General features: G+C 39.4%; 1 protein-coding gene across 1 annotated transcript in view; it reads right to left on the bottom strand.

Moving 5' to 3' along the window:
• LOC101876300 (polycystin-1-like protein 2) overlaps positions 1-26887 on the bottom strand; it is a 41059-nt gene extending 14172 nt beyond the window's left edge. The window contains 30 exon segments of the mRNA XM_034073116.1: positions 98-311; positions 841-1067; positions 1188-1387; positions 1905-2051; positions 2397-2575; positions 2791-2892; positions 3116-3346; positions 3775-4010; positions 4404-4611; positions 5294-5428; positions 6578-6704; positions 7528-7652; positions 8733-8915; positions 10282-10407; positions 11262-11456; positions 11921-12066; positions 12310-12510; positions 13206-13347; positions 13598-13718; positions 14442-14649; positions 15252-15366; positions 16476-16525; positions 17242-17340; positions 18422-18826; positions 19464-19693; positions 21370-21517; positions 21937-22047; positions 22790-22975; positions 25886-26050; positions 26587-26887. Coding sequence (XP_033929007.1) covers positions 98-311; positions 841-1067; positions 1188-1387; positions 1905-2051; positions 2397-2575; positions 2791-2892; positions 3116-3346; positions 3775-4010; positions 4404-4611; positions 5294-5428; positions 6578-6704; positions 7528-7652; positions 8733-8915; positions 10282-10407; positions 11262-11456; positions 11921-12066; positions 12310-12510; positions 13206-13347; positions 13598-13718; positions 14442-14649; positions 15252-15366; positions 16476-16525; positions 17242-17340; positions 18422-18826; positions 19464-19693; positions 21370-21517; positions 21937-22047; positions 22790-22975; positions 25886-26050; positions 26587-26887 — 5263 coding nt within the window.

Below are 26887 nucleotides of genomic sequence, written 5' to 3' on the forward strand. Positions count from 1 at the left end.
TTTCCAACCCTAACTATTCTATGATTCTATGAACTCTATGATGACCATAATTTTCACTACAAAAGTTTCAGTAGGCATGTCACATTGTGTTGATTACCTTGTATATCCATAGCACCTAATGTGACAATTATAGGATCATCCTTCTTGCTGTCATCATAAAGCTCTTGCCCAGCTCTGTTCTGCTGGCAGATTATGTCCTCAACCAATGCCAGAAGTGTGTTGATGTTAGTTGATTTTTGAAGATCTGGTACTGAAGTGAGAGATGGAGTCTTCAGGGCTTTACAGAGTGAGTTGGCAATTCTTCTTATGTCCTAGAAAAGACAGCAGCAACACAGCAGTAACTCTGGCTGCAGTGACTTAAGCTAATGTGATCTGAATACACCACTGGCTGGAAGTTGCAGTAATTGCTAAAATCTCCAGAATAGATAGGGATAGCACATCCTACAGAGCTGGATGTGACAGGCAGATTTCAACGAGTTCAGCAGGACAGCATTCAGAAGTACAGCTTACCTGCCTGAGAACCTAAGATGAGAAAGATGAAGTCTCTGATACCTTTCATTATCTCCTTTGTCTTGCTTAATGCTTGCTTTAACCCCTGAATACAATGATGTTGGTTACATATAATAATTGTGTCAGGGCTGGAATGTAAATAGGCAGATCTTAACAAAGCCGGGATTCCATGTAGATGGGTAAATGAGCGCTTTGCACCACTAGTTGGCTTTTTGCTTCAGACTGAAGGCATCTCAGGGAAGATTTCTGCTGTTAAACGGGGGATATCGGGTAGTGCATGGCAGCAGAGGGCAGTGCAGGACTCAGTAGGGAGCAGCCATAGTGACTTGCCTTCATCACAGCCTCTGGAGTGAGTGAGACAGCCGGGGTGACCTGTGGGGTGGGAGGTAGGCTTGGAGACACTCGTCCATTCTTTCCCGGCTTCTTCTCTCTCCCCTGTGTGCCTGGCCGGGGTCGTACATTTCTGAAGATCTGCACAATGAGCAGGTTGATGGGGAACATGAGGAGGGAGCTCTCAAAGCCAATCATTACTTCCTGCCATGTGAACTCTATCTTTCCTGTCAAGATCAAATGGAGGGGATGAGTAAAAATAAACTCGGGACCAAATTATTCAACTGTTCTGCCTCTAAATTCTGCTGCCTCTATTTCCCTGCCCAAGCAATGGTGAAGGGTGTTACCCAAATCCATTTTCTGTTCAGCTGGATCCTTTGGCACTCCCCAGAACATGATGCTGGTCAGCATGGTGCAGAGAAGCAGTGAGAAACAACATGACACACGTTGAGCTCTTGTGAATGAGCTGCGTGGGGAGCGGCTGAAAATGGAGTACCAGATGTGTCCGTCTTGGAAACCCTTGGAGGTCTTCATGAAAAACAGATTGCTGGGAAAGAGGAGAGGGAAATCAAATGGATACTTAGAAAAGAGGGGGAAGAATAATGCAGTAGTTCAGGATCCTGACCTGTTCATGCTTCTAGACATTATTAGAAGAAATAACAACTATGAGAAATTACCAAATATCATGACTGAATTTGTGTTGAATGGTCATAGCTACTTATGTCCTTTCCTTCTGGCCTCACCATGGAGGGTGAGCTAATTGTGAACAGTTTCTATATAAATTGTTAGGGAAATTACACATAAGAGAAGATGTTTAGGTTTTTATAGGTCTTATCAGACTATCCTTTAACACCAACATTTCCAGTATGGTATTACTGTTAGGGTTACTATTAGACTTACATAACCATACTTCGTCTTTTCCTTGTCCAGAGCCATTTGAGGGCAATGGAAAGACCTCCCTTGTTTTCATTTTTATCTAGAGTGTGATTTTTTTTTTGCATACTTGCTTTTCTAGACTGATTGCTATCAAGAGTAAAAAAAAATGTACATAAAATAGAAGGTACCTGAACTGCTTCATGTCCTGTTCTGTAGCAACCGGGAACACTTTATCTAGGACACATTCACCAATATCAACAGCTAGCCAAGAGTTACAGAGGAAGTACCATTTCTGATCCCATGCCAGATCATGGACCAATACTCGATTTACATACCTGTTGGAACAAACATACAGGGCACACTTATCTGTAACTGAATTGTGTGAAATCAGAACTCAATAGGACTATGGAGGACACATTCTGGCCTTTGGCTTCTATGGCTGTGTCTAAACTGTAAGGCACAGAACACATCCCATCCTGTTTGGACACAGGATATGGAAAGCACTCCTGGTCCTGCAGTTTAGGTTATGATTTGACCTGCAAAAATGAGAAACTAACACTTCTTTCCTTTCTAGAACTGTAGAAAGAATAATTATCAAGTGCTACAGAAGAAAACCTGTTATTCTTATAAAAAAATACTTGTGGATCTTTACTTCCCAGGATCTCCAGATTTCCACTTACCAGGATGGGCTATGCCCTGAATTATCATGCCACAGTCTAATACTCTGTAGTTCCCCAAGAGGGAAGAAGGTACAGAGTAGGAAAACATCCACACTTCCCCGTTCAAAGACTGGTGTATCAGGATCAGTTAGATGGTGTGGCTCACTATCTCCTTCCAGTCCATAGAGGGTGAGAGTCACCTGGAGAATAAGATGGCAAAATGAGGACTTGCACATTTTGAGCCTATGTATGATTATTCCTCTGTCATGCTCTTCCTGTTTTCATCAAATCTAAGGATTTTGTGGATTAGATGTTCCATTTGAACTGTCCTGTTTAACAGCCTCAGGTGCTCCATTATTCATACAGTTTTCTAAATGAGTGCCTAAACTGTCTTACCACACAGTGCCATTGATACCTTAGAGGTTGTGGCTGCCCCACGGCGGTGTCCTGTGAAAACTGTCACAAGATAACGATACTGAGCAAAGGGGTCATTGTCTTCCAGTACTGTGATTTTCACCTACAGAGTGACACAATACAAGTAGTGTGTTAGCTGTTCTGTAAGTATGAATTCCTTAAAGCTGTGTGTAGGAGTTTGTCATCTTGTAAACAATACATATACTTACTAGTAAACAGAATTATAGGGAAGGGAGTAGGACTGGTTGAAGACTTCCTATTAAAACAGGCTAGGCGAAGTGGGAATTGGCCTAAATACATTCAGTCTTTATTAGCTGAAGACTTACTTTGGCATCATCCTGGATGTCTTTCCTTCTAGCCCAAATAACCACAAGCACGTATATCAGAAAGATGCATCCTACGGTTGTCACCACCACAGGGTTGTCCACAAATGTATCAAAAAGCTGTGCAGTTTTGCTAACATCTATAGCATTGGGTATGACAAAGAAGGAACTCCCAAAGAAGGTCAGATGGTTGCAGAGGCACTGTGTGCTTCTAGGGTTTGTTTTTGGTCCTACCTAAATAACAGAAAAAAATATCCTGATAAAATATTTGACTTCAAAGTATTAGATAACTTACCAAGCAAATGAAAAGACAGTGCTGAGATTGGTAAGTTACTGTGAAGAACTACTATACAGAAATTAATTGCTTGGTTCCGATAAGGAATATTAGTTCTAATGTCAGCTGGATGAAGGCATTATAATGTAATAGAACCTTGTCAGAATGGTCCTATTTCTTCTTATAAAAGATCCAGTCCCAAGAAATTGAAATAGAAATGTCATTTGGAGCTTAGCCCAGTATGAGTAAACTTCCGTTTATTTAAACATCTCAGAATCATCTTTTTTTTATGGTGTGTTCAGTGCTATCTTTTTACTACAAGATGGCAGTTATAATAGTTGGCTTTGAAGAGTGTAATATAAACATTGTTTTATATGGCTCTACTTACATGACATCCATAGCTGTTCCAGTTCCACTGGTGCTCATCCCAAAACACACAGCGGGATGCAAAACAAGTGACAGCTATAGTTAGCCTGTCATAGGCTGTGGAATCCATTCCCATATCTTGTAAAACCATGAAATAGTAGGTTCCCTCTCCAAAAATGAGTTCTTCTGGGCTAAGAACCCAGGTGTTTGTCTCACCTTGAACATAAATATTTTAGTGTTGATGTATATATAGAAATGCTGAGAAGCAGGATGTGGCCCTATTGCATATAATAAAATAAACAAACTGAAGAAACAGGGATGAAATGATTCTTAGCAACTCATTGTTCAAAGCATCCCACCCTTTGCTTCTGTTAGTGAACACTAATAGAACATAATACTAGAGACTAGAACCCTGAAGCATGACAGATTGAAACTCCTTTGAGAGGTTTCTTTCCAGTCAGATGCCTGAACTCATGGTCAAGGTTCATTCTGCAAATATATGCATGTGCTGCTAGGTTATGGATGAGCACTCCCCGCACTGACTGTACCTGGCTTGCTATGGGTGATGAATGTGTTTTGTTTGTATGAGCCCAGAATGCACAGTGTCTGTGGGTCACTAACAAGTTGTCTTACCTCCAGCGGTTTTCTTACAAAACAGATGATTTTTCAAAACGTAGTTAGTTTCATTTGGATGATAAGCATACCCTAAATAGAGTATTAGTGGAATGTCATGTTCAGATTCCAGGTGGATGACTATAGATGTGTTTTCTGAGGTAACATTGACTTGGAAAGTGCTGAAATTGCCCAGATTTAACAGAATCTTATCTTCCTGAGTTGCTGAAAGCCTTGGTAACATTATCTATTTTAAAACAAAAAGACATAGTTTCGAATACAGCAAAGCATCTTGCTTCTATTATCTGTGAGCACAATAAAGCCACATGCTAGCTTATCTTTTTTCATAATATAGGGACAGCACGGCCATCAGAAATACTGACTTCAAAGTAATTTTCTCAGTACTTTCAGCTAACCTCTGAAAAGTTAATTTGAAACCTGTGTAGACTCATCCCAAAGACTATGACCCGTGATGCATTTCTCAGCTAAAAACTGAGATTATGACTGAAACACTGGCTACATGAAGTGCATGTACAAATGATTTGGATGTCAGCTTATACATCATCTAAGACACTCAAACAGTAGTAATATAAATACATAGTTGGTGGATGATGAAATACGGCATTACATTGTGTTTTGGAATGACTGTAATCTAGACTCTTTTTCTACAACCATTAGCATTCTCACATCCATTTAAATGAAGAATAAGATACCTCCTCTTTAAGAAAAGACATACCTATTATTTCATTTGGCACATCACACAAATCCACTATCACAAATGCAGAGACCAACGTTCTGTTATGTGATGTAATGAACACTACCACCATTTGCAGTCATCTCACAGAAGATGATAACATAAATGGCTGTTCATTAACAGAAAAAGTTAAAAATTAAAAAAGAGGGAAAGGAATAGGAAATAGTGCATTTACCTCAATGTTCTCTTTGAGATTGCTGACTGGTATCATTGAGCCATCCAGACCAGTTAGACTTAGACCTCCCACTGTTCCACTAACGTCAAAACTGGTGTCACTGGAGAAAAAGGGATTCGTGGCAAAGCTCACCATCTGTTGGCAAGATACTAATAATCAGTTGAGCTGTTGCCCATATTTCTTATATTCACACTTTAAATTGCTGAATAGTGAAAGCTTGAGCTTAGACCCAAACAGCACTTAACCTAAAAGAGGCCTGCATCCAGATTTAAATAAGAAGTTGCCATATCTCTAGAGGCAGGTTAAACACAAACCTTGAAAGTGATTTTGGTTGTGAACTGTGCTATGTGTACAACAATGTTTATTGTTGTCCATTCGTTGTGACCCTTTTGCCTTTTAGACACCAGATATCAAAACACAATTGCGTAAGCCTTTTTTGAAGTAACTGCACCAAAGCTAGTCTGTGGCACCCCTCTTGGAATTAAGAACAGAAGTCTGCATCTGCTGTGATAGCAATACACGGAAGAGTATGTTACAGTCATTGGTCCAACAATTCAGGAGCCTCTTCTAGTGCTCAGGTAAGTCAATGGATGTGTTTTCCCATTGATTTCAGTGGGCTCTGGGCATTTTCTAGCACAGCTGAAAAACTTGCAGTGCAAAAAATAATTTTTTTGCAGGTATTTCCTGAGAGTGTCAGATCGACCAGAGAGGTCTTTAAAAATGTATTATAAAAATATGGCAATAATATAAAGTCTATTGTTCTGAGGGGGAAAACGCTGCCTCCCAGTTCAGATGGGGGATGTGTTATTAGCAGGATATCTGCAGAACTTTTGTCTTCTGTAGGATCTGAGTTCCTTAAACTCACCTATTTCTAGCTTGTATGAGACAGGATTGCTGCAGGTTAGTGTTAATGGTGACATGGATTCTGAGCTGTTGTGTCCTGCACAGAGCATGAGATGTAAACAAACAGCAAATAGGTTTATAGGTGTTGATTCATTCCATTGCCTCGTCTAGCCATTCATGTATGAATCATGGGTGTATATGAGGGGCTGATGGAATGGGGAATTTAAGCTTTTCTCCTTAGCTTGCTGAACCAACCTCATGCAATTAAGCTAAATGAAGCCTTCTTTGACCAAAAATATTTCAAATTACTTTCTTGGCATGACAGGAGGGATGACTTATATGTTTGTGTATTTACTGTAAAAGGAGAAAAGATTCTAAAACTGCTAGATTACAAATGTAAGTTATGTATCATATTGATTCAGAGAAAAGCTGTTTACTTGCCCTTATATCCACTGTTTCATCATCAACTCCTGAAACACTGAGAGAGGAAGCAGATGGGAGAGTAAAGCTAGCAGAGCTGGAGTTGGAGATACTAATGGATGTGCGATCCATGTTTTCTGTTTGTAACCTGTACATTTAGGGTTAAAGGCAAGCAAGTAAAAGAAAGAGGAGGTAGAGGGAAGGAACAAACAACAGAAAAGAACGTCAATAGCATGGACTTCATATCTGGAGAAAAAGCTTTCTAACTCCACGAGTATAACTTAGTTGCAGAACTATTTCTAACTCTGCCAGTAAATGTTTTGCACATTAATCTGAATTCCACACAATGCTACCACAGAAGCATAAAAAATAAAGATGGAATTGGTATATCTGGATAGCAGCTTGTACCTGTGAAAGATGTACCTTGTTTCTCTGTGAACATGCTCTTGATTTAAATATACAGTTAAATGTGGATGGATGAAACCCAGGCTCTCGGGAAACAATTTAGGGATGATTATAGGGAATGAAGAATGCTTGTTAGGATGCTCTTTTATTTTTTTTTTATTTGTTTCTGCCAAGCTGCTTACAATTTTGCATAGCATGTCACTATTGGAAACTTGGAAAGAAAGAAAGCTTAACTGATATTACATGAATTTTCTGCATTATTTCAAAGGTTAGTGAGTACTGCCTCATCCAGGAAATAGTAGTAAATTCTCTACTGGTCAAAAAAGACACAGAATGAGAATTTCTAAGATGGTATTATTGAAGCTAATCAGAGTCCGAGCTGTTACTAGTAATGACAGCCTCTTTGCACTTTTGTCAAATAAACTACAAAAACATTCTGTTGTCATGTAAGTTGTCATTATGCTACATATTTAGTTGGGTGGTTCCATTTAAGGGCCATATAATGAATATTTGGGCAAATTTGATTAACTGGGAGGAGCATGGGTGGGAGACACTGTTACTGTTACCTGTGTGTATACATTGTGGCAGAGGGAGTGGTAAGGACTGTTGGTTCATCATCTGGTTCTTTACCGAACAGAAGGGCACTCTGTAGATTTTCAACTGTGTTCAGAAGCTGGTGAGACACTGAACTCTGGAACAGGATTAGAAGTTAAAACTTGTAACAGAGCTCTTCAGAATCATCAAAAGGCACATTACATCCTTTACATACTTTAAGGAATAAATACTGATGTTCAGTGTCTTACAAAGCTGGCAAACTTGGTGATGTGCTGCTTAAACTTAGAGAAAGTTATTCCAATCAATGAGGAATTCAATTTCTGTAATTCTTATTAAAACATTGCAGACAGGAAATAAATATTTTACAGCTTTTACGTTTATGTTCTATTCTTTATACCTCTACACAACGAAATTTGAAGCACTACAAATATGACATCAATTTAATTCAATATGTTCTTGTACTTCTGAACACTAATGCCCTTTAGCAGCAAACTTTAGGGTTTAGTTACTTGCAGAAGCAAGAATGCATTGTGTATTATTAGTGTGTTATCCCAGGGGAGTCTGAACAGTTCATAACCTTTTCTTTCAGGTTAGATTTATTTCATGCCCTACTCCCTTGCAGTAATGCTAATTAATAAAATGAAAATTAATAAACTGTACGTACCCTAAAATATGCCCAGTCACACAAAGGAAACTGTGACAATTCATGTTTTGAGAGAAAGGACAGGACAAAACAAACATGTTGCATAATTCTGCATAGAAAACCAGAGTGGGCTTTCTGGAAAAGTGTAAGCAGCAACCAGAGCTGATTCCAGCTTTGAAGCAGTGGATCTACTCAGGAATATTGAATACCCGTGGCTTCCCTGAACTATGGGGGAAAGGAGGGTATAGAATAAGATCTGAAAAACATCTGTGTGTGCTTGTCATCCATTCGAGGTCCTACACTGCTGCTTTGTTCTCTGGTACTCTGTCTTGTTCAGCCTTAAATGTAACAAATCTTAAGAGGCTTCTATCATCTTTGGTAGCAGACCTCAGTCTAACAGGTCTAACTAACTGCAGAGTTTTGGCTGATGTTCAAGTCCATCATGGGGACACCATGACCCCTACCCAGTGGCAATTTAAAAATATGAGAGCCAGCAGACCTCTTACAGACCCTCAAGAGCAAGCAAATGTTCACACAAACAATCCACTACAACCTGAACCAAAGCAAAATTACCTGTTCTCCCTCTGGCACTGAAGTGTTGACAGCTCTGGTTCCTACAGAAGCTTTAAGAACGTTACTCACTGCATTAAATAGGTAATTGGCTGCATCTTTTAGCTTCTGATCATCTCTACTGTCCTCTGTGTTTACAGTGAGCAAGGAAGCACTGACACCTTTTAGGATGTTGCTAGCTTCCACCTGCATGGGAAACAAGGGGAAAAGTTTATATATGTTGGTGCCATAAATGACAGAAGTTATACTTGTGTCATTTACTGAACATTGCAACATAGGTAATTACATTTTATTTGTGGCTAATGCTGTTTTTATTATAATATTTGTGCTGGGGTAATATTCAAACACCAATAAAGATGATATACTAGGTGGTATACTAAAACATAACACAGACGTGAAAAATGCAGCCTGCTTCTACAAGTTTACTCCATAATCAAGATTAATAACATCTGAGTGAAGCTTGTGTATCAAACACTGGGCAAGGATACAGTTTAGATATACAGTAATGTTGTAAATTAAGTTATATTCTTGAGTGATGTATCAAAAAATACCACTATAATGTCAAGTGACTGGGTGTTTCAATCTCAGTTGTCACAAACCCAATTGGATTAACAGCAAGTAATACTTTTGGCCTTATGCTGTGCTGAGTGACAAGGGAGAATAAGTCTTACAGTTTGTATCTGGTGCCTTTGAATGCAGCCAGTGATTGCTTTGTGATTGTGAAAGCACTGGCCAACTTTCAGCCCAGGATGGTGAGGGAGCCAAGCAAATTCATTGCTAGCTTGAACATAGCCATTCCCACAGTCTGCAAATGCTTAGCAGCCTTCCTGTAGGGTGAGTGCTGAATCTGAGCTATGCTCTTGTCTTGCCAAAGTTAACCACATACTGCTGAAATGCTCCCAAGCCATTGTCTGGCTGCAACTGTATAATACATCAGAAATCAGGACAGCTCCTTTTATTGCCAGCATGTTTGTGAAACTTCCCCAGTAACAGTTTGTTCTGTCCTCCCATGTGCTCACTCACTCCTTATGCATAAATAGCATAATCTACTGATAGTGCCATGTTGCCATGACATTCGAGAAATACTTTCATGAGGCTAATCTGAGCATTTGTGCCCAGTTCTCCTGAGTGCTGACAAGTCCCTGCCTCACTGACAGCTTGTTACATTCATTTTGTGACAGCACATGGATCAGGAACAAATGGATCTGGAAAATTGTAGATAAACACTGCTGGACAGTTTTTCTTCAAGATAAAACATACATCCTAACAAGCCTCTGACTAAGTGAAGATTTCTATCTAAAAATGTATCCTAAAATGTAAGATGCTTATACCCTGACTTGTAGAATAAATATCTGAGTAAATATCTGAATAAATTCACTTACTCTATACAGCAAAAATATATTTCCTTCTGGTCAAAATACACATGCTGGTGCACTTGAAAAAATGGGTAAGAACAGATAATCGTAAGGCACTGAAACTCTTCAAAGGTCAGCAGGGTGCAATAGAGTCTATACTGTTAGTGTGAGAAGGTGTAATATAGATTGCTTCTTACTTGTGCTGAGACAGACAGCTCTTCACTCCTGTAAGTGATTTCTTTCAATACTTCTGACATCTTAAGAGCAGTCTGCATTGATGTCACATTAACAGCAGAGAGAGTTGTCAGCATCAGCCCTCGGAGCTTTGGATGAAAAGGCATAATTAGGCAAAGGAATAAGATGTTAATTAGGACTGTGCAAATAATGCTGTACATTGACAGCTAGGCTTGCTGTAAATTATGTGGTAGAGTAAGACTCCACAACAAGGATCATTTGAACTGATATTAGGTCTACTGACAAGATGCCACTTGCCTTAGTAACTGTGTAATCATGAGATTTATGTTACCTTCCAGTATGGAGAATTTATATATTTAACATCCATTAATAGCAAGGAGATTTACTTGTGAGAATTTGTACTAATGTATGTGAATTACTTTATAAATGCCACTTCCAGTGAAACCAGAGCCATGATTGATGTTACTCCAGTAATGAATCATAACCGAAGGATACATTGCGTTTCTCTCGATCTTTTAATCTGAAGGACTCAAAGCACTGTGCAAATAATAAGCTTGTAACTGAAGAATAAGCTGGTAGCTTAAATGAACAAAATAAAATTACCTGCCATCTAGTACTTTTGGGGAAAATTAGATATTATATTTATCCCACAGAAGAGGCCATTTTATTAATATTTAAATTGTTTGTGGAAAATCAAGTTGATTTTAAGTTTTCAAACACCATCCAAATTAGTTTACATTAATGAAATAAGAATTGAGAATAAACTATTTTACTGATGGATGATAAACCAAATTATTTATGTGGGCAAATAGTGAAAAATAGCTGAAACCTGTGCCAAACACTGAGACAGATGCTGGAAACTTGAAACTTCCATTGATTTCAGGTGGCGATATATGTGCTTTTTATTACTTAAGAGCTGTCAAAGAATATGAACATTCCATTATATTGCACTGTACTGCAAGAAAACAGGTGTCTGGCTGACCTCTTTTTGTGTGTTTGTCTGTGAAGATATGTTAAAACTTTCCTCTTGGCTCTCCTGGTTAAGGATGGAGGTCACTGACTTATACAGCTGGAAAAGACTCATGCTGTTGTTGCTGTCTTTCAGGATGGTGTTTGCCTTCTCAGATACAATAGCCTGCAGGGTCAGGTTCCCATCAATCGTATCTGCATGTCCAACCTGTGAAGAAATCAGATATGCTCCTAACATTGCCAACACTGTTATAATTATCTTTGAACTCCTTTCACGATCATCTTACTGACAGCCTTGCTGCAGTGGGACAGAAAACTTTGTGTTCCCCAGCTTTTAATTGTTTAGTTTTAGTGGTCTGATGATCTTACTTGAGCACTGGGGAAGAAGCAGTTTTCTGGGGTCTACACAGAATAGCTGCAGTCTCACTAAATACAGCTTATGCTGCTCAATGTCCAAAGAGATCATTTAAACTTTACTCTAGAAAAAGGACAGTGGGAGATTCTTTTGGCTGCCTTGAGTCCACAGGGAATAGTCTCTGTTAGATAGAAAATGGTCATTACGGCACATTAAGAAGGAAGTGAAACATATAAAATAGGAATAAGCTCCAAAAGTGAATTGTGGGTTAGATATCTACTTGAGAAGTCTTGAAATAAAGCAATTCTACTGTGTACCTTCACTGAAGCATTAGTTTGAACTGTATCTCCAAAGATGTTGCTAACAGTAATTGTCAGATGTAAAATGAAATCATTTTTCTCTTCTCCAAGTGGAAGATAAACTGGGAAGAGTTCAGGATCCGGACCACAGTCCAGGAGAGAATCTGAAACAGGAAAGAGGGAGTCACCTACCAGATACCATGCATGTTGGTATGTTTTTAAACAGCCTCCTGTTTAAAACCAATGTGTCTTTAAACATGGGACTCTGGATGAGCTCCATACAGGCCCAACTGTTAGTCTCCCTGGGAGCAGAGCAGCTTGTGCTTTTGCTCTTGCTTGCATCAGGTAACAGAGCTTGCTAGGAACAGGGAGAAGCAGTTAGTCAAACAGTTCACCTCAGGACTTACTTGGTTTCAGGTAGAAGCAGTATGTGAGCTGCCTGTTGTGACTGGATTGGCATGAACCTGCCAAGCAAGGAGCACTGCAGGAGACTGTGAACATGGTGAGCACTGATCCCTGCTTGGGAGACACAGTACAAGTGGGGATCTGGGGCGGAGGCACGGTGCTGACAAGGTATGTTTCCTCCCCGTAGCCACGCTGAGTCATTGCTGGGAGTGGAAGGAGCAGAGCGTCAGCAATTGATCATGCCTCAGCAGCACCGATCTTCAGACATTAATCTAGCCTGCTTAGCAGTGATGCTGTTTGTGCAGGCACCACGAGCATCGGGGTGGGCCTAATCAGAAATGAAATCCTGCTACCGAATAAGCCATAAGAAATAAAAAACTATTAACAGCATAGAATCACAGGATGGTTTGGGTTGGAAAGCACCTTAAGATCATCAAATTTGAACCCCCTACCGTGTGCAGGGATATCTCACTCTAGATCATGTCACCCAAGGTCCTGTCCAGCCTGGCCTTGAACACTGCCAGGGATGGATCATTTACCACTTCTTTGGGCAACCTGTGCCAGTGCTTCACCACCCTCACAGTAAAGAACTTCCTGCTTATAAACATAGTAGTGTTTGCATTATGAAGCTGCATTTAGCTTCATTATCACATGTGCCTTAACAAAGTTATTAACAGCTTGGAGTAAGAAAACTGAATTTGTCCTGCTGTGCAATAGCCCTGAACAAACTTAGCTCTTAATTATTTTAAAGAACCCACATATAAAGTAACACCTTTCAACTTGTGGACTAATTTAACTTCATATTCATCAGCAAGGCTCTGTGTGTGTAACATCAGTGTGATGTCACAACAGCAGAGACTATCTCAAAGATAGTCTGAAAAACCCTGCTTGCCCTTACCTGTTACTTTAATCTGAAAAGCTTCTCCCTGTGTCTGCAAGAAGGAGCAGTTTATTCTCAACAAGGATGTGTTGCTTTGAAGCAAATTCAAAGAGCTCTGCCAGAAACCAGTCAGGCCACAGGCTGGAGGGAGAGTCATAGGCTGGAAAATCAGAGAGGAAAGAAAACATGACACTAGAGACACTTTGCTCTGATTTCTGTTGTGATGTATCAGGAGCAGGGTGGTAGGTGCCCATCATTGTAACCCCTCCCAGACCAGAAACCGTCTTGTCTCAGTTGTCACTGTTACTTGCAGAGAATCCATTTGACAACATAACACCCTTATGGCTTTCCCTCAGGATAGATATTTGTTTTAATGTGTGCAGTATTTCTGGTGAATGTGGTGCTCTCACCTTGGTTTGGAATGTGTTATCTAAATACCAGTTATAATATATGGCCTGGGAATCCTTCGGTCCAGAGACACTCAAAATAACATCCTCACTAGTATTCACTGGCTTGCAGTTTGCCTCACACCTGTAAGGAAGTAAGATGGTATTACAGGGGGTAACTGTGTGAGATGTCATAGTCCTTGATGCTGGTTGGTCTTACTCCGCAAAAGCCCTGCAATACAAGACAAATGACACATGGCTTGCGAATGGTAAAATACTCTATTTTAAAGCAAGAGTTTTAGGAACCTTCATCTTCATTTTCAACATGACTGTGGCCCAGAACCCGCAAACTAAGTCACAAAACAGATTCAGGCTCTCAAAGCCTGCTTCTATTTAAGCTCCTTACATGATTATATGAGTAGATCATTGAACTGCCACTGTTCTCTAACAAGGCACTAGACTCTTGATAAAACAGGCTTGAAGAACAAGTATTTTTAAGGCAGTAATGTGTATCTGGGTGTCTAGTACAAATGGCAGATATATCTTAGGCATTTATTCCCATTATTTCATCGAGGTTTGGATATGGAAATATCCAACATTGAAAGGATATAGCGGGGTCAGAAACCTTAAATGGTTTTGGGAAGAATATTATTCAGTTTATAAAAAGATTTTGTTCAGAGATATGGACGGGAAGATGCAGCAAGGCCCCTTTTGCCTCTAATTCCTATGATGATAATTTCTAAAATATGTCTACAACAGTAAGTACATTATCACTTTATTATTATTGCAATTATTGGTAACTGTGACCTTGCACTATTTTTGAGCAGTAATAATATTAAGCAATGAACACTTGGATGTTAAAACAGACCTGATTTCCAGTTGCAGTCCTTGTTTTGCAGTCACATAGAGACATTGCTCATCCTGCCCCTCTTCATTGCCATGGTTTTGGACTGTAACTGTGACAGTCACTGCTGATTTTGGAGGAGGCAGGCAGGAAGGTGGGATTTGCACCTCACTTTGGTTGGTTAGGATTATCTGTTGCTGCACACATTTGTTCCACGCAGGCCAGCAAGTTCCTGCACAAACATTACCTTTATAATTAGAATAGGCATAACATCCCAGGTCCCTTATAAAGGACTTCCCTACCATAGGTTTCAAACTAATTTATGGAGCAAACAAGTTTCCAAGTCCCAGTTTAAAGAGTGGGTAATCAGATTTCAGAGTACAGACTGACTTCTTCAAAGTAATACATGAGATCAGGGATAAATATGGGGACGGAACACAGATGTCCTGAATCTCAGTTTTCAGCCAGAAAAGCTTTTGCATCATGTTTAATGCTAATTTTTGCTGTTTTATGGAGACACATGTACCTTGCAAATGCCTAACTATGTAAGTCATCTGGGATTAGTTCTTGGCTATGAGGGTGACGGCTTAGACAGCTCTTGAAAAAATGAAACCTTTGGGAAAAGACAATGAGTATTAATCCATATTATATAGAATAATTAGTTCAGTGTCAAAACCAGGGTAAAGTAGAAGGACATTCATGTACAGTACAGGCAAACATTAAAGTCAGAAAGTAAACCATCCTTTAGTCAGATTTTCACATGATCTGACATGATAGTGAGCTTGTTACTCATCGAATAGAAGATGGTGTGTAAAGTTCAGGAAAAGCACATACCGCAGGACCAAAGGAAACTGGAATTACTGTTGTCTGGCCACCCAAGTGTAACAGTTGTGAAAGGATCCACATGGCGACTTGGTTTAATATATATTTTGTTTTTTCTTTTGTGATCCTAAATAATAAGTAAATATCAGTTAGAACAGGAGCATATATAATCATGTATCTTACTTCTTTGTAATGAAAAAGGTCTTAAAGTTTAAACTCCAAATCACTGTATGCAGATCTGTACTTTGAATTCTATTTCCCTGTATGTAGAACAGGAGTAAAAGCTATGGGAATAAGAGCAGATGACACAGAGAATTTCTGTGGCAAAATACTCCCAAATGCAAAATGGCTCAGGAGCCCAGCTCCATTTTCAAAACTAATGCAGGTACTTAGGAAACTAATTCATCTCAATTTTCCACTTCTGGACCAAGACTTTTAACCCCTGGCCAATCACTTGCTTTCTAGTACCTCTTCTACTACATTCCTTTTTTACCTGAATTGAGTACATTACAGCTATAAAGAGGAGATGGCTGAATTTGTCTTTCTGTGCAATAAACTGTGATAAACTTAATTCTGAGTTAGATTTATATCTCTCTGATGCAATATATTATTACAGGCAATCTGTAAAGCATCATGCCATCTTGTGAAGCAGCATGTCTTCTGTAGCTGACATCTGTCTGCTAGTGTTATACTTAAAAGCTAGACCTTTATGAGAATATGCCATTTAATAATTTTATTAAAGTTTTGCAGCTGCTAGCAATTGGTGTATCATTAGTTACTCAGTTTGCCATAAATTGGAAATTCCTTTTTGCAGAGTAACTTGAAAATTCCAGCACAGAAGCAGAAAACCCTTAGAAACAACATGTTAATGCATTAAAGTGCTTGAAGTATAGCCCCTCTAAGACAGCTTTGCTTTATTCAAGTAGATAATTAAAGAAATTCATCTAAGCACATTGCAACTTATAAAACTGAATCATTGTGAAGAGTTAATTTTCTCTAATCTTGTAATTGTTACTTGCAGTCTGCTCTGAATTGTAGATTGAATGCCTGTAAACACATTTGTCTCAGAGGCTTTTATTGGAGATTTTATGTTAAGCCACATGGGGCACAGAAAATCTAGTTCATGATTGAGCATACTACAGATACTTCTTTTCATTATCTCATGCAGCACTTCTACTGATAAGAAAAACTTCTAAGCATTCAAATCTTAAAGAAAAACCTGTAAATAATGCTTACAGTTGTTCTTTGGGCATTTGTTTCAGAGATGCCTTCTTCCTTAACAGAACCTGTTTAATACAAAAAAGAGCCAGATATTTTAGTGGTACCCATAAAGCTTTCAGACATCTTCAGTGAATGTGACTTAAAGACACAGGATTTTATGACCTGCAGTCTGAAAGATGTGCTGTAAGAATCAGACTCTAGAACTGTGATAAGCAGCCTAGTTACAATAGGACAAATTGCAACAAGCAGCTAGTCACATGCTATAAAAAAGATGATCCTGATTCTTCAAATGTAATGGTGCAAATCAAAATAAATTCACATGATGGAGTTTCATATATGTACAAAGTAAAAATGAGGGAAAGCACAGGAAAAGTATCAGTGAGGTTAGTACTAAAGTTACCATATTACTGGTATAATCTGCTTTTGTAAATGTAAGGATGAGCCATCTAGAAGCATTTACTGACAGTAATTCACAAGACTGCTGTGATGCAAGTATTTCCTGGTTTCAGAGCTATCTCCCAGGCTGTAAACTTCACTAATTATTTCTAGCACAACCTGCAAATGTGTGATGTGTAACATATTCAGACTGATGACAATTTACGACAACTTCAAAGCCAGAGAATCTGCCTTCATCAGGAAGAAGCCTCCACATGTGTTTTCAGCATTGTTACTGGAAGGAAAGCAATTACTAGATGCAAACCATAAATGCTCCATGAAATGTTCTGATTGCAAAAAGACATGTATGTGGTCAAACCCAGCACTGCCAGATTAATGCAATTACCTTCTTTATGAGAACTGTTTGCTAGCACAGTGATGAACCCAAGATCCACACTCATGTTTGAGAAGGCATTCATGGCCACCACTTTCACTAGGAAAGTACCTAGAGAAGACAAATGGCCAGTTAAGAATAGCAGTGGGACCAATCCATCATGTTCAGGATATAAAATCCAGTTCCTGAAGAAAATACTATTCTTTTCTGTTAGTAGCTTTGAGAGTTTTGTGATGAGTTTCCACTGCTGAAAAGGCTTTGCAAGGAGTGTTATTCCTCTTTATCTCAGCTTTTTAATAACTCAGCTGCCTTTGTTTTAGGACTTGCAATGCTATTCTTTGTCAGCTGGCTATGATATTACCACACAGGAGACTAGGGATGTGCAAATACTGCAGTCCAAATGAGCTTAGGCATCTTGAGAGAGCAGCTGTCTTGTTTGAAAATTTCTGTCTGAAGGGAAGGGACGTTCAGATGGGCCTAGGGAGACCCAGTAACACTTTCAATATTGAATAATTTTAAAACATAAAATAAAATGGTGATTAGCTTTAGTGTTCCAGCTTTGGCATGGGATTTTCATAGTTCATTAGAGGAAGAAACCTTTTTATCATCTGCCACTGAATTAACTTTTAAGGACAATCTCCTTAATCTCACATTTTAAAGACTCTGATTTTTCAATAATGGAAAGAAAAAATTACTAAAAAGCTTTTTCGTAAGTCCAATAAAAACTAAGTGTTGGAGATTGACACAGAGAAAATTTCCCCTTTATCTCTACTGAGATCTCCCAGATTATTGTTTACTGTGGTGTAAAATGCAAAGGTGTGTAGACTCAAAAAGTTACACATATGAACAAACAGGAGGAAAACACTTTGTGATTAAGGAAAATGTCATCATTTGTACTTAAACCAGCCGTGGCATGAAAAAAGAAATCCTGGTGCACCATGCATTTTTACTGCAAAAATCAGGTGAAGCCTTGATTTCAGTCCCTGTATGGAGACCCATTTGCTGGTTTAGTTTATTTGCTCACAAGTGGGTAAGACTGTGCTGTTAACACTGTTCTGGAGACCAAGTTTGAGCAGCTAGAAAAGCTACCAAATTCAGCTGTACTGTAACCCCCTACCCCAGGATGCTGCTTACGAGAACTCCTCTCAGCTGTGAGTGTCTTGGAAATACAGAAGATGTCAGCATGCTGTACCTTCAGAGTGCATGGGAATGATGTATATCCGAGGTTCCCCGTGAGGGCCATCTTCTTTGTGAGAGTGAGTTTCATTAGATCCAATCACCTCAAACTTCAGCTTATCTGGGGCACCATGAGACACAGAGACATTCACCTCCAAATCCTCCCCCAGCTGCACAGTGTGAGAAACTAATGCAGCATGGAGACCAGATACTGGCTCAATCAGGTGAATAGCAATGCTCTCAGAGATCTCTGATGCAGTTGAGTTGCTGGATGCTTGGATTTCCAGCTGATGTATCCCTGGGCCTAGAAGCTCTTGAGAGGTGCTGTCAAGTGTCAGATTGTGAGGGACAATTCCTTCCTTAGCACTGGATTCAGTGAGTGTCATGTTATCTGCCAGTATGATGTAGGTCACTCCACTGCCTGCAAAAAGACAGTTCAGATTTCTCACAGTTTGAATAATAGGCTGTTGGATTGTGCAGCATTCAGGTATTGTAAAGGAATCCAAAGAGCACTGCAGCAATGCAGTCACTTTTAATAAAGTCACTTCAAGTGCTTTTGTGCCCCTTTAGTCTCCCTGTTGAATTCTGTCATGTTTTCTGCCAGGAGTGTTAGGGCAGTCAAAAGAATTCAAGCACAAGCTGCTGAATTTTATTTTTAAGCATATATATGTGGATTCCAGGAATTAAATGTACACCAGCAAATGTGATCAGCTCAGTGTGGAATCCTCATACCCTGAGAGAAGCAATTCTATGGATTCCTATCTTGAAATATGAAAATATTCTTACTTGCTTCATGTGTGTGACTAAAGTTATGCTCATGCTTTGTCATCTCTGTGTAGAGGGAAAAAAGGTCTTATACTTATGGTTGAGGTGGTGTAATAGCCCTGAGAAAGAACCCCTCCAATGGAGCTGAGCATGCAGTTGCAGGAATATAACAATTAGAGGGAAAGCATTCACTAAAAGGAAGCATTGTTCTGCATAATGAAAATCCTGCTTCTATCCCATGGGTGGTGTAATGTTTATCCTGGCATTTACATCATGCAGATAATTACTCTCACCTCCATTGAGTTCAACTTGAATCCACAACAACTCCCCATACAGTGTACGGCAGTGAGAGCTGTTCCCAGTTTCATATTGGCTATAGCACCCAGTAATGCTCAGTCGATCCATCTTATCTCGAACAGTCACCAGCTTCTGTGCCAGCACATGCCACTCACTGGTGGTGCATTCTGCAAAGACAGTAAACTCCCCAGGAGATGTGTATCTGTATGTGACATTGCTGACCAGTCTAGAATAGAAAGAGAACAGCTGCTTGATGTGAAATACTGTCCTGGGAGGCCCTTAGCCTTAAGTACTAACAGTGGTCATAGTTCCCAAGTTTCTGACTCAGCACTCTCGCTGTAATCCCTCATCTATTTATGTAGAATTTTTAGGGTTGAAGAATGTTGCTTTATCCCAGCTACAGAGTCATTAAAGTTGTGTACTGAGGTGGTCATTCTCAAAGCATATCTATAAGGGTAGGTAGATCGTGCTGTAAAGTAGGTAGATTACAGTTCAGTAACATGCAACATTAGATCTGGGTTGTGATTTGGGCTCTGAGCACAGACATGTGACTATGCACATTAAGACATGTAACAGTGATCTTAATTCTCTATTCTTTATTTTACTTGCTGTTTACTGTCCCTTAGATAAATCAGTGGAAGCTGCTCAGCACGTTGTCAGAGCACTCCCTTGGTTTTTTATTTCTTTTATGTGCAGCTTCTTCTACACTTGCCTATGAAGAGGCAACAAAAATATCTCTTCACTCCTGGGTCTGGTGCAGCTCCAGTCATAGGAGATGAATGGGTATGAAGTCTGTGGTAGCTGCTATTATTACTAACAAGCTTAGGGAGATAATGCAGTGGACCTAAGGATATCCTTCTTGAATGACATACACCATGGAAGGCAAATAAATATTATTCCTGACACTATTCTCTCTGAACTCTTCATCATCTTATCATGGTACCACCTAGCAAATGCAGAAAAGATCAGGGCCTATCATCCTTGATAACGCGTATTTTTCATTAGCTGTTTGAGTGAAGAAAAAAGTTTCATTTTAGAGCATGCCAAGGACAAGATCAGACCAGAAAAGACAATTTAGGAGCGAGTTTCAGACTGGACACAGAAAACAGATAGGCATGACTGTGAGTGACTTAGTAGGTGATGTAAAAGATCTTCCCATAAGAGCAACAAGCCTCTGCTTACAGCTAGTAAATGTAAAATATAATAAAATATGTAAAGGCTCGCTATCAAAGATTTTTTTTCAGGTTCTTTACAGCTACGAGCCCTTGTCTGTAGCTTGACAGAACATTTATTTTAACTGTTTCTAGTATGTTACTACCTTTTAATTTTCATTCTACTCTTACCTTTCTAGTTGACTCAATTAAGATTTCACTAGTAGACAAATTAATTTCTAGATCCATTCTCTGTTATTCCTAGTACCAGGACAAAATCTAACTTTTAAATCCAGCAGAAAAATGTTTGATCTTTTAAAGACACAATTTTTATGCAATTAGAACAAGAAAAAAAACCAACAAACACAACCCTCCAGAATGCCATTGTATTATTTTAAATATTATAAAAAAATACTCTTTTAATTTAAAAAATCTGTGATTTCTTGTTTCTTTGGCAATTACTCACATGTTTTCAGTTGTTTTTTGTCTTAGGATCTGGAATAAATTCTCTCAGTAAGAAACACAAATCACTTGTCAAAATATAAGCAGAAGAAAGATTGTCATTGGCAGCTTGACATATAATTCTGTGTTAATTTCAAAACAAGTTTCTGTAGAATCCAAATGTCTTGTATGTATGGTCTATTATCAATTTACTTAATTTTTGACATCTTATTTAAGAAACTCGGAATGTTCAATAAAAAAGCAACAAAATTTACTGGTTGTTTGATGATACAGGAAGGATATATCTTACGTTAGAGGGTAGTAAGGATCAATGGTGTGTCCATCTCCAGTGCTAATAATGCAGGAAATGTTGCCAGAGTATGGAGAGAGCAACCAGGTCAAACTGATCGTGATATTTTCAAAGACAAAGCACGTATCTGCTACAACCAGTTGCAGACCTGTAACACATAATGCAAAAATTCACTGCCATTGTTTTGTCTACATTTCTTACAGAAGCAATTAATTTTCATTTTTTGAGAGCAGGCTGTCTTCAAAACAGAGTTGATACTGCTGCTAATATGAGTGTATTAGTGGTGTGACAAGGAGCTGATTCTTTTCCATATCTACTGATCGAGACTCTTCTTTCTGAACATAATCTCCTTTAAGTGTGTTTTATGTGATTACTTCCTGTCTTTGCATCCTATCACAACCCCTCAGTTAGGACGGGGACACTACATTTTTGTGCCTATTTTTAGTGGTCACTGCTTCTCCAGGCTCTTCCTTGAGGATGGAGCAGTCATTTTTAAGTATCATTGGTCACACTGTTACAGCAAATAGCAGAACAGGCTTTTGGGGTTGATAGCTCTCTCCCACTTACCTTCCCTGCAGTGGTATTGAATGGACAAATAGCTTCTGGAAGCTGGACAAGGATCTCCAAAGAATGAGCCATCTGCTGCCACCTGGCAGGCCTGAAGACCGTGACACTGGCCTGGAAAGAAGGATCATTTTATATGAACTACTGAGTTTTGTCTTTGTCAGAACAACTCAGGTGAGAGACGATTACAGAAACAAAAAGGGGCAGGGGAGCAATACCATGGTACTGATTTCTAGACAAGCTCCCAGTATCACTTTGACTTTTTTGTGTTCCTTATGGCCTGGTATTTCCCAGCACCATCCCACTTTATTGGATTTGGAGAGGGTAAAAGAAGTTACATGTTTTGTTTAATTTTGGCTGAAAGCCCAAAGAATCACCATAGAGACAGGCCATAGTCACATTGATAGAAGAGCCTGGTAGCTGCAGTGTGCTGTGTACACAGCACATGGTAGCAGCATCAGATCCCTCCTGCCTTTGTGTCTCTGTAGGTGCCAGCATTGTCACCCCTCCTGGTTTGGAGTTAGGTTTGTGTGGATATATTCTCTTCCATCTCTGTCAAACCTAGAATCTCCCAGTGAGTCCATTGGGGAATTGGTGTGACCCCATATTTTCTTCACACAGTAAGAGGAACCAGGTCCACCCTTGTTCTCTTTGCTCCTCACAAAGTCCCTCCTTTCTATCCAGCCTCTTGTGAGAACCTCCTCTATGCCAGAAGTTCTCTGTGATTCCCTTCATTTTAGGAATAATCCACTTTCCCATTCACTAACTCTACTGAACTACAAGATAAAGTACTATATGGACCAGGAACTTTGGCAATCACTCTATGCTTCTGGCAAGCAGTACCATAACATACTACCTGCTACTTCATCTTTGACACTGATCCAACTACAGTCTTCATCCTTATCATCCTGGAGAGGAGTCTCCGATACACAGTAGTGGGGGGTCTTCCGTCCATAGAAGCTCTCTCTAATTTGAATAACTTCTCCTGATCCACACTGTACAGTGGCATTGTAATTATCACAAGCAATGCTCTGTCCAGATTCTAATAAGAGAAAAAAAAATCAGATTTAACCTTTTGAATTTCTGAAAAATCCTGCTACAATTCTCTTGCAAATGCTTTTGTTTCCCTGTTTTCCTTTTTCTCCCTTTAAGTTAAACAATTAAGAAAACTATAAAAAGAAAAGAACAAAGAATATTTTTTTTAAATCCAGCATAATAGATCTATATTTTTTACCGCTTTTAATGAAAAGACAACATTTTTAATAAACAAAAACATTTAACCAAAAAGTATACATATATTTGTGGAAAACATTTATCATTTTTTTTGACCTGCAGTAAGGAAGGTTTAGTTATTCCTTACTTCCAAAGAGTCTTGTGGCAATTCAGGGAATTGCTCTGGAGCACAGTTTGCATATTAAGTATGGGACGTGATCCCATTTCTGCTACAGAGACATCTTTGTTCCCGTGTGATGTTTGACTGACTTCATTCAGCACACCTGCTCGAAAGAGTAAGGTCATATTTCTAAATGCATACACCTCATTCTTTGATTAATCTGGCACAGTTAATTGTCTTTCAGAATTTAGTTTCCTGTAGTAATCAGGATACTTATTACCCTGTAAAGAGGATGTGAAAGGCTGCTCTCATAGGAGAGTGTTGCAAAAGAATGTTTTTTTTCAGCTGTCTCAGGTTTAAACATTGTCCTGCAATTGTTGTTGTGATCATTCCTCTTAAGAACCTTGATTACCAGTGCAGATGTGTACACACTGCAGTAATTGTGTGCTATTGTTATTTAAAGGCTAAATCTAAGCCTGGCTGTAACTATAGCAACATGATCATTTTACAGATTAGAGCTTTCTAAATAAGCTTGAAAAGTAATTTTCTGTTCAATTCTCATACAGACTATCATCGCAAGCATTTTTTTTTGTTCTTTGCTTTGTGTAGTGTTCTCACAGTGTTTGCTGTCTTAACAGCTTTTCTATGGAAAAAATGCATAGAACTTAGTCTGTGTTCCTAAGTACAAACCTTATTTCAATATGTATATTTTTATTACATCAAATCGCTAACCTACACAGCACCAAATGTAAGAAAAGAAATAGTAAGAAATAATAATAAGGAAAGTTTTTATTTGCATTGAGAAGCACAAATAGTCCTAGGATAGATGATCAAAGAAAAGATGAGGACAGAACACTGTCTGTCTGGTTGGTTGCACACATACCTAGCTCAGATGATCAAGTCAATAAGTTATCAGTAATTAGAGATATTTAGTTCAAACAGTGGTACCACTTGGAGCTACCTATACATTTCATTTGATGTTTCAATGTTAATGTGAACCAAGCTTCACAGAAGCTGCAAATGAAGGTGTTAAGGATCACTATATTTGTCTGCAGAACTTCCATACCTTCAGCACCTAGCGAAACTAATAGATTGAAAATAGAAGTTAGAAAGATCCTTATTTCTTTGGGATGTTTGATGTAATTCCTTGCATGTGAAGACTCTACCCTGTTATTAAATTCTGTAGGTGTATGAATGGCCATGGGCTGTAGATACTGAAAACAAGGCTATAATTGCCTCACTCTGTTCTCGGTTTCCTGGGTAATGGAATGATGGATGTAGTGCATGACATGGTTGCTCAGTAATGCAAATGCACTTTGAATTTTATGGGCTTGAAGTCAGATCCTATGGTAACAGATGACAGTTTCCTTACAAACAGATAGTTGTCTACCATGGATGTAATGGAAAAAACAATTCTAGTCTGTTTTTGCAAGGAAAATAAGCTTCAGGAATTGTGCTGTCTGCCAGTTTCTTCTCCCCCATTATTTTTAATGTTAGTCATCTTCAGCAAAGTTTGACTTACAGACATAAACCTCAAAACACCTTAAAATTTCATAAAAATCCATAGCTAGGTAGAAGAGAAAGAGCCACATCAGTGCTTCTAATAGGAGTAGGGATTATAGCCCATTGTCTATTGAATCCACAATGTGGGGTTCAACTGCCAGCACATATAGCTGGAGCTCTGGAGCAGTCACAGAACTGGTGTGGAGGGAACTGAGGGAGTGAGAAGTGTTTGTAGAGGCAGGACATGCTGGGAACATGGCAGTGACATGGAAGTGGTGAAGGAGGAGGGGAGGGAGAAAATGTAGAACAGAAAGTCAGGACAGGAGACCAAACATTATTAATTTTGCTGATTGTGGAAAGACTTGCTAATTGCATTGGAAGCAGTACAGTACTGGACAAGAGCAACAGCAATTCTAGGGCTTGTGGATACCTGTATTGGCATACGAGATTTGAAGGCTTTTATATAAGGGAACCTACAGCCAGACTGTCCTTTTACTGCTTATGACCTTAGTTCTAGTTGCAGTTTAAAATGCTTGGCTTATGAGCAAAGAGTGAGGAACACTGATTTTCCTTGTATCTACATGTTGGATGGGATGATATTGCTGGCATTCCTTGCCAGGACTGCTTGTTCCAGGTCTGCAGATTTTCTGCCTGAGGACTAAAATGCCACCAGGAAGTACAGGTTCCTCTCTGCTTCATTATCCTGGGGAAGCTCTCAGACATCACCTGGTGGAAGGCTCTGAGAAGAAACAAGAAAAGCTTGCTCTCGAACTGACTTAAACTAGCTAGCTTATGTCCACTGCAGACATGGACTGCTACACACGCAGATGCACTCTCAGATCAGCTTCTATTCTACCAGCCTTTGCTGGAAACATGGGCCTTAATGGCTAGCTGTCAAGCACCTACATCGCCTGGTTCTTCCTTGCTTTCTATCAGACCTTACATCAGCACACTGGAAAAAGAGTGCCTGCTGCGGTTATATGGCTTTTTGCTTGTCCACTTTTGATAAGCTTGATTTTAGTTATAGAGCAGCCACTTTCAAAGCAACAAGGCAATTTATGCACAGCTGGGAACATGGCATGTTCACTTCTCAGATCCAGATGTTATGTATCTTACCAAACTCACAAATGAAGTCAAATTCCTGGCTGCAATTTTCAGTCACACCCCACTGGTACTTGGCATTCTTCAGGATATACCCACATGTGGATGGGAAGGGAGATGGCTGATCCTTGTACCAATTACTGTAGCTTATAACTGAAGTGTCCAGCCAAATCATTGACCCTGTGAACAAAGTAAGCATGTCCTGAATGTTCAATACAGTTACAGAGTCTGTAGCCCTGCTCCTGCTGAAGCAGAGGCTGTTTAGTATATGCAGGTATATTCAACTAGATGTTAATCAGATATAATCATTACAGGAGCCACCACCACTTCCCCCTGTGCTCCCAGACTCAAGATTCCACCATTTCCCTTGCACCAGATCTTGCAGCACTTCCTAATGCAACACATTGGCTCAGCTTGTTCTTCCCCTAGAAACCTAACACAGCACATTTTTTTCACTAAGTCAGGAAACTAATTCACCATGTGTTCATACATCCACACGACCCAATGGAAAGGGTGACAACATGCAACTGGGAAGTGAAGCAGGCAATTAAAACCATCTTAAAGTAAATCTGAATTTAGAAAAACAAGAGACAGTGGCTTTTCAGCAGGTGCCTATGGAGGGACTAAGTTTTTGCATTTGTTACCATTGCATTTGTTACCATGCGAAGCAAGCACTCACACACTGTTAAAGCAGACATGATGTCCAAGTGACCCACCGTCAGAAGTTTCATTCAGCAGGGAGTCTGAGGTCAGTCCTATCCACCATTCCTGATCCTCGGCAATATGTTTCTGCAAGAACTCTTGGGTTTCCTCATTTTCAATAAAGACCAAGTGCCCTCCTCTTCTCTCACACCAGCTCTGGGCACTTGCGAAGGTACGCTGGAGTCTAACAAACTCATAGCATGAACGGTTGAAAGCTAGCTGGTACTTTGAGCAAGGGATTCCTTCATCAGCAGTTGTTTCCTCCACAGCCAAACATAGAGTGAGAGAAATCAGAACTGTGATCCCAAGCCACAT

This window comes from Melopsittacus undulatus, chromosome Z (assembly GCF_012275295.1).
Source record: "Melopsittacus undulatus isolate bMelUnd1 chromosome Z, bMelUnd1.mat.Z, whole genome shotgun sequence".
NCBI classification, from domain to species: Eukaryota; Metazoa; Chordata; class Aves; order Psittaciformes; family Psittaculidae; genus Melopsittacus; species Melopsittacus undulatus.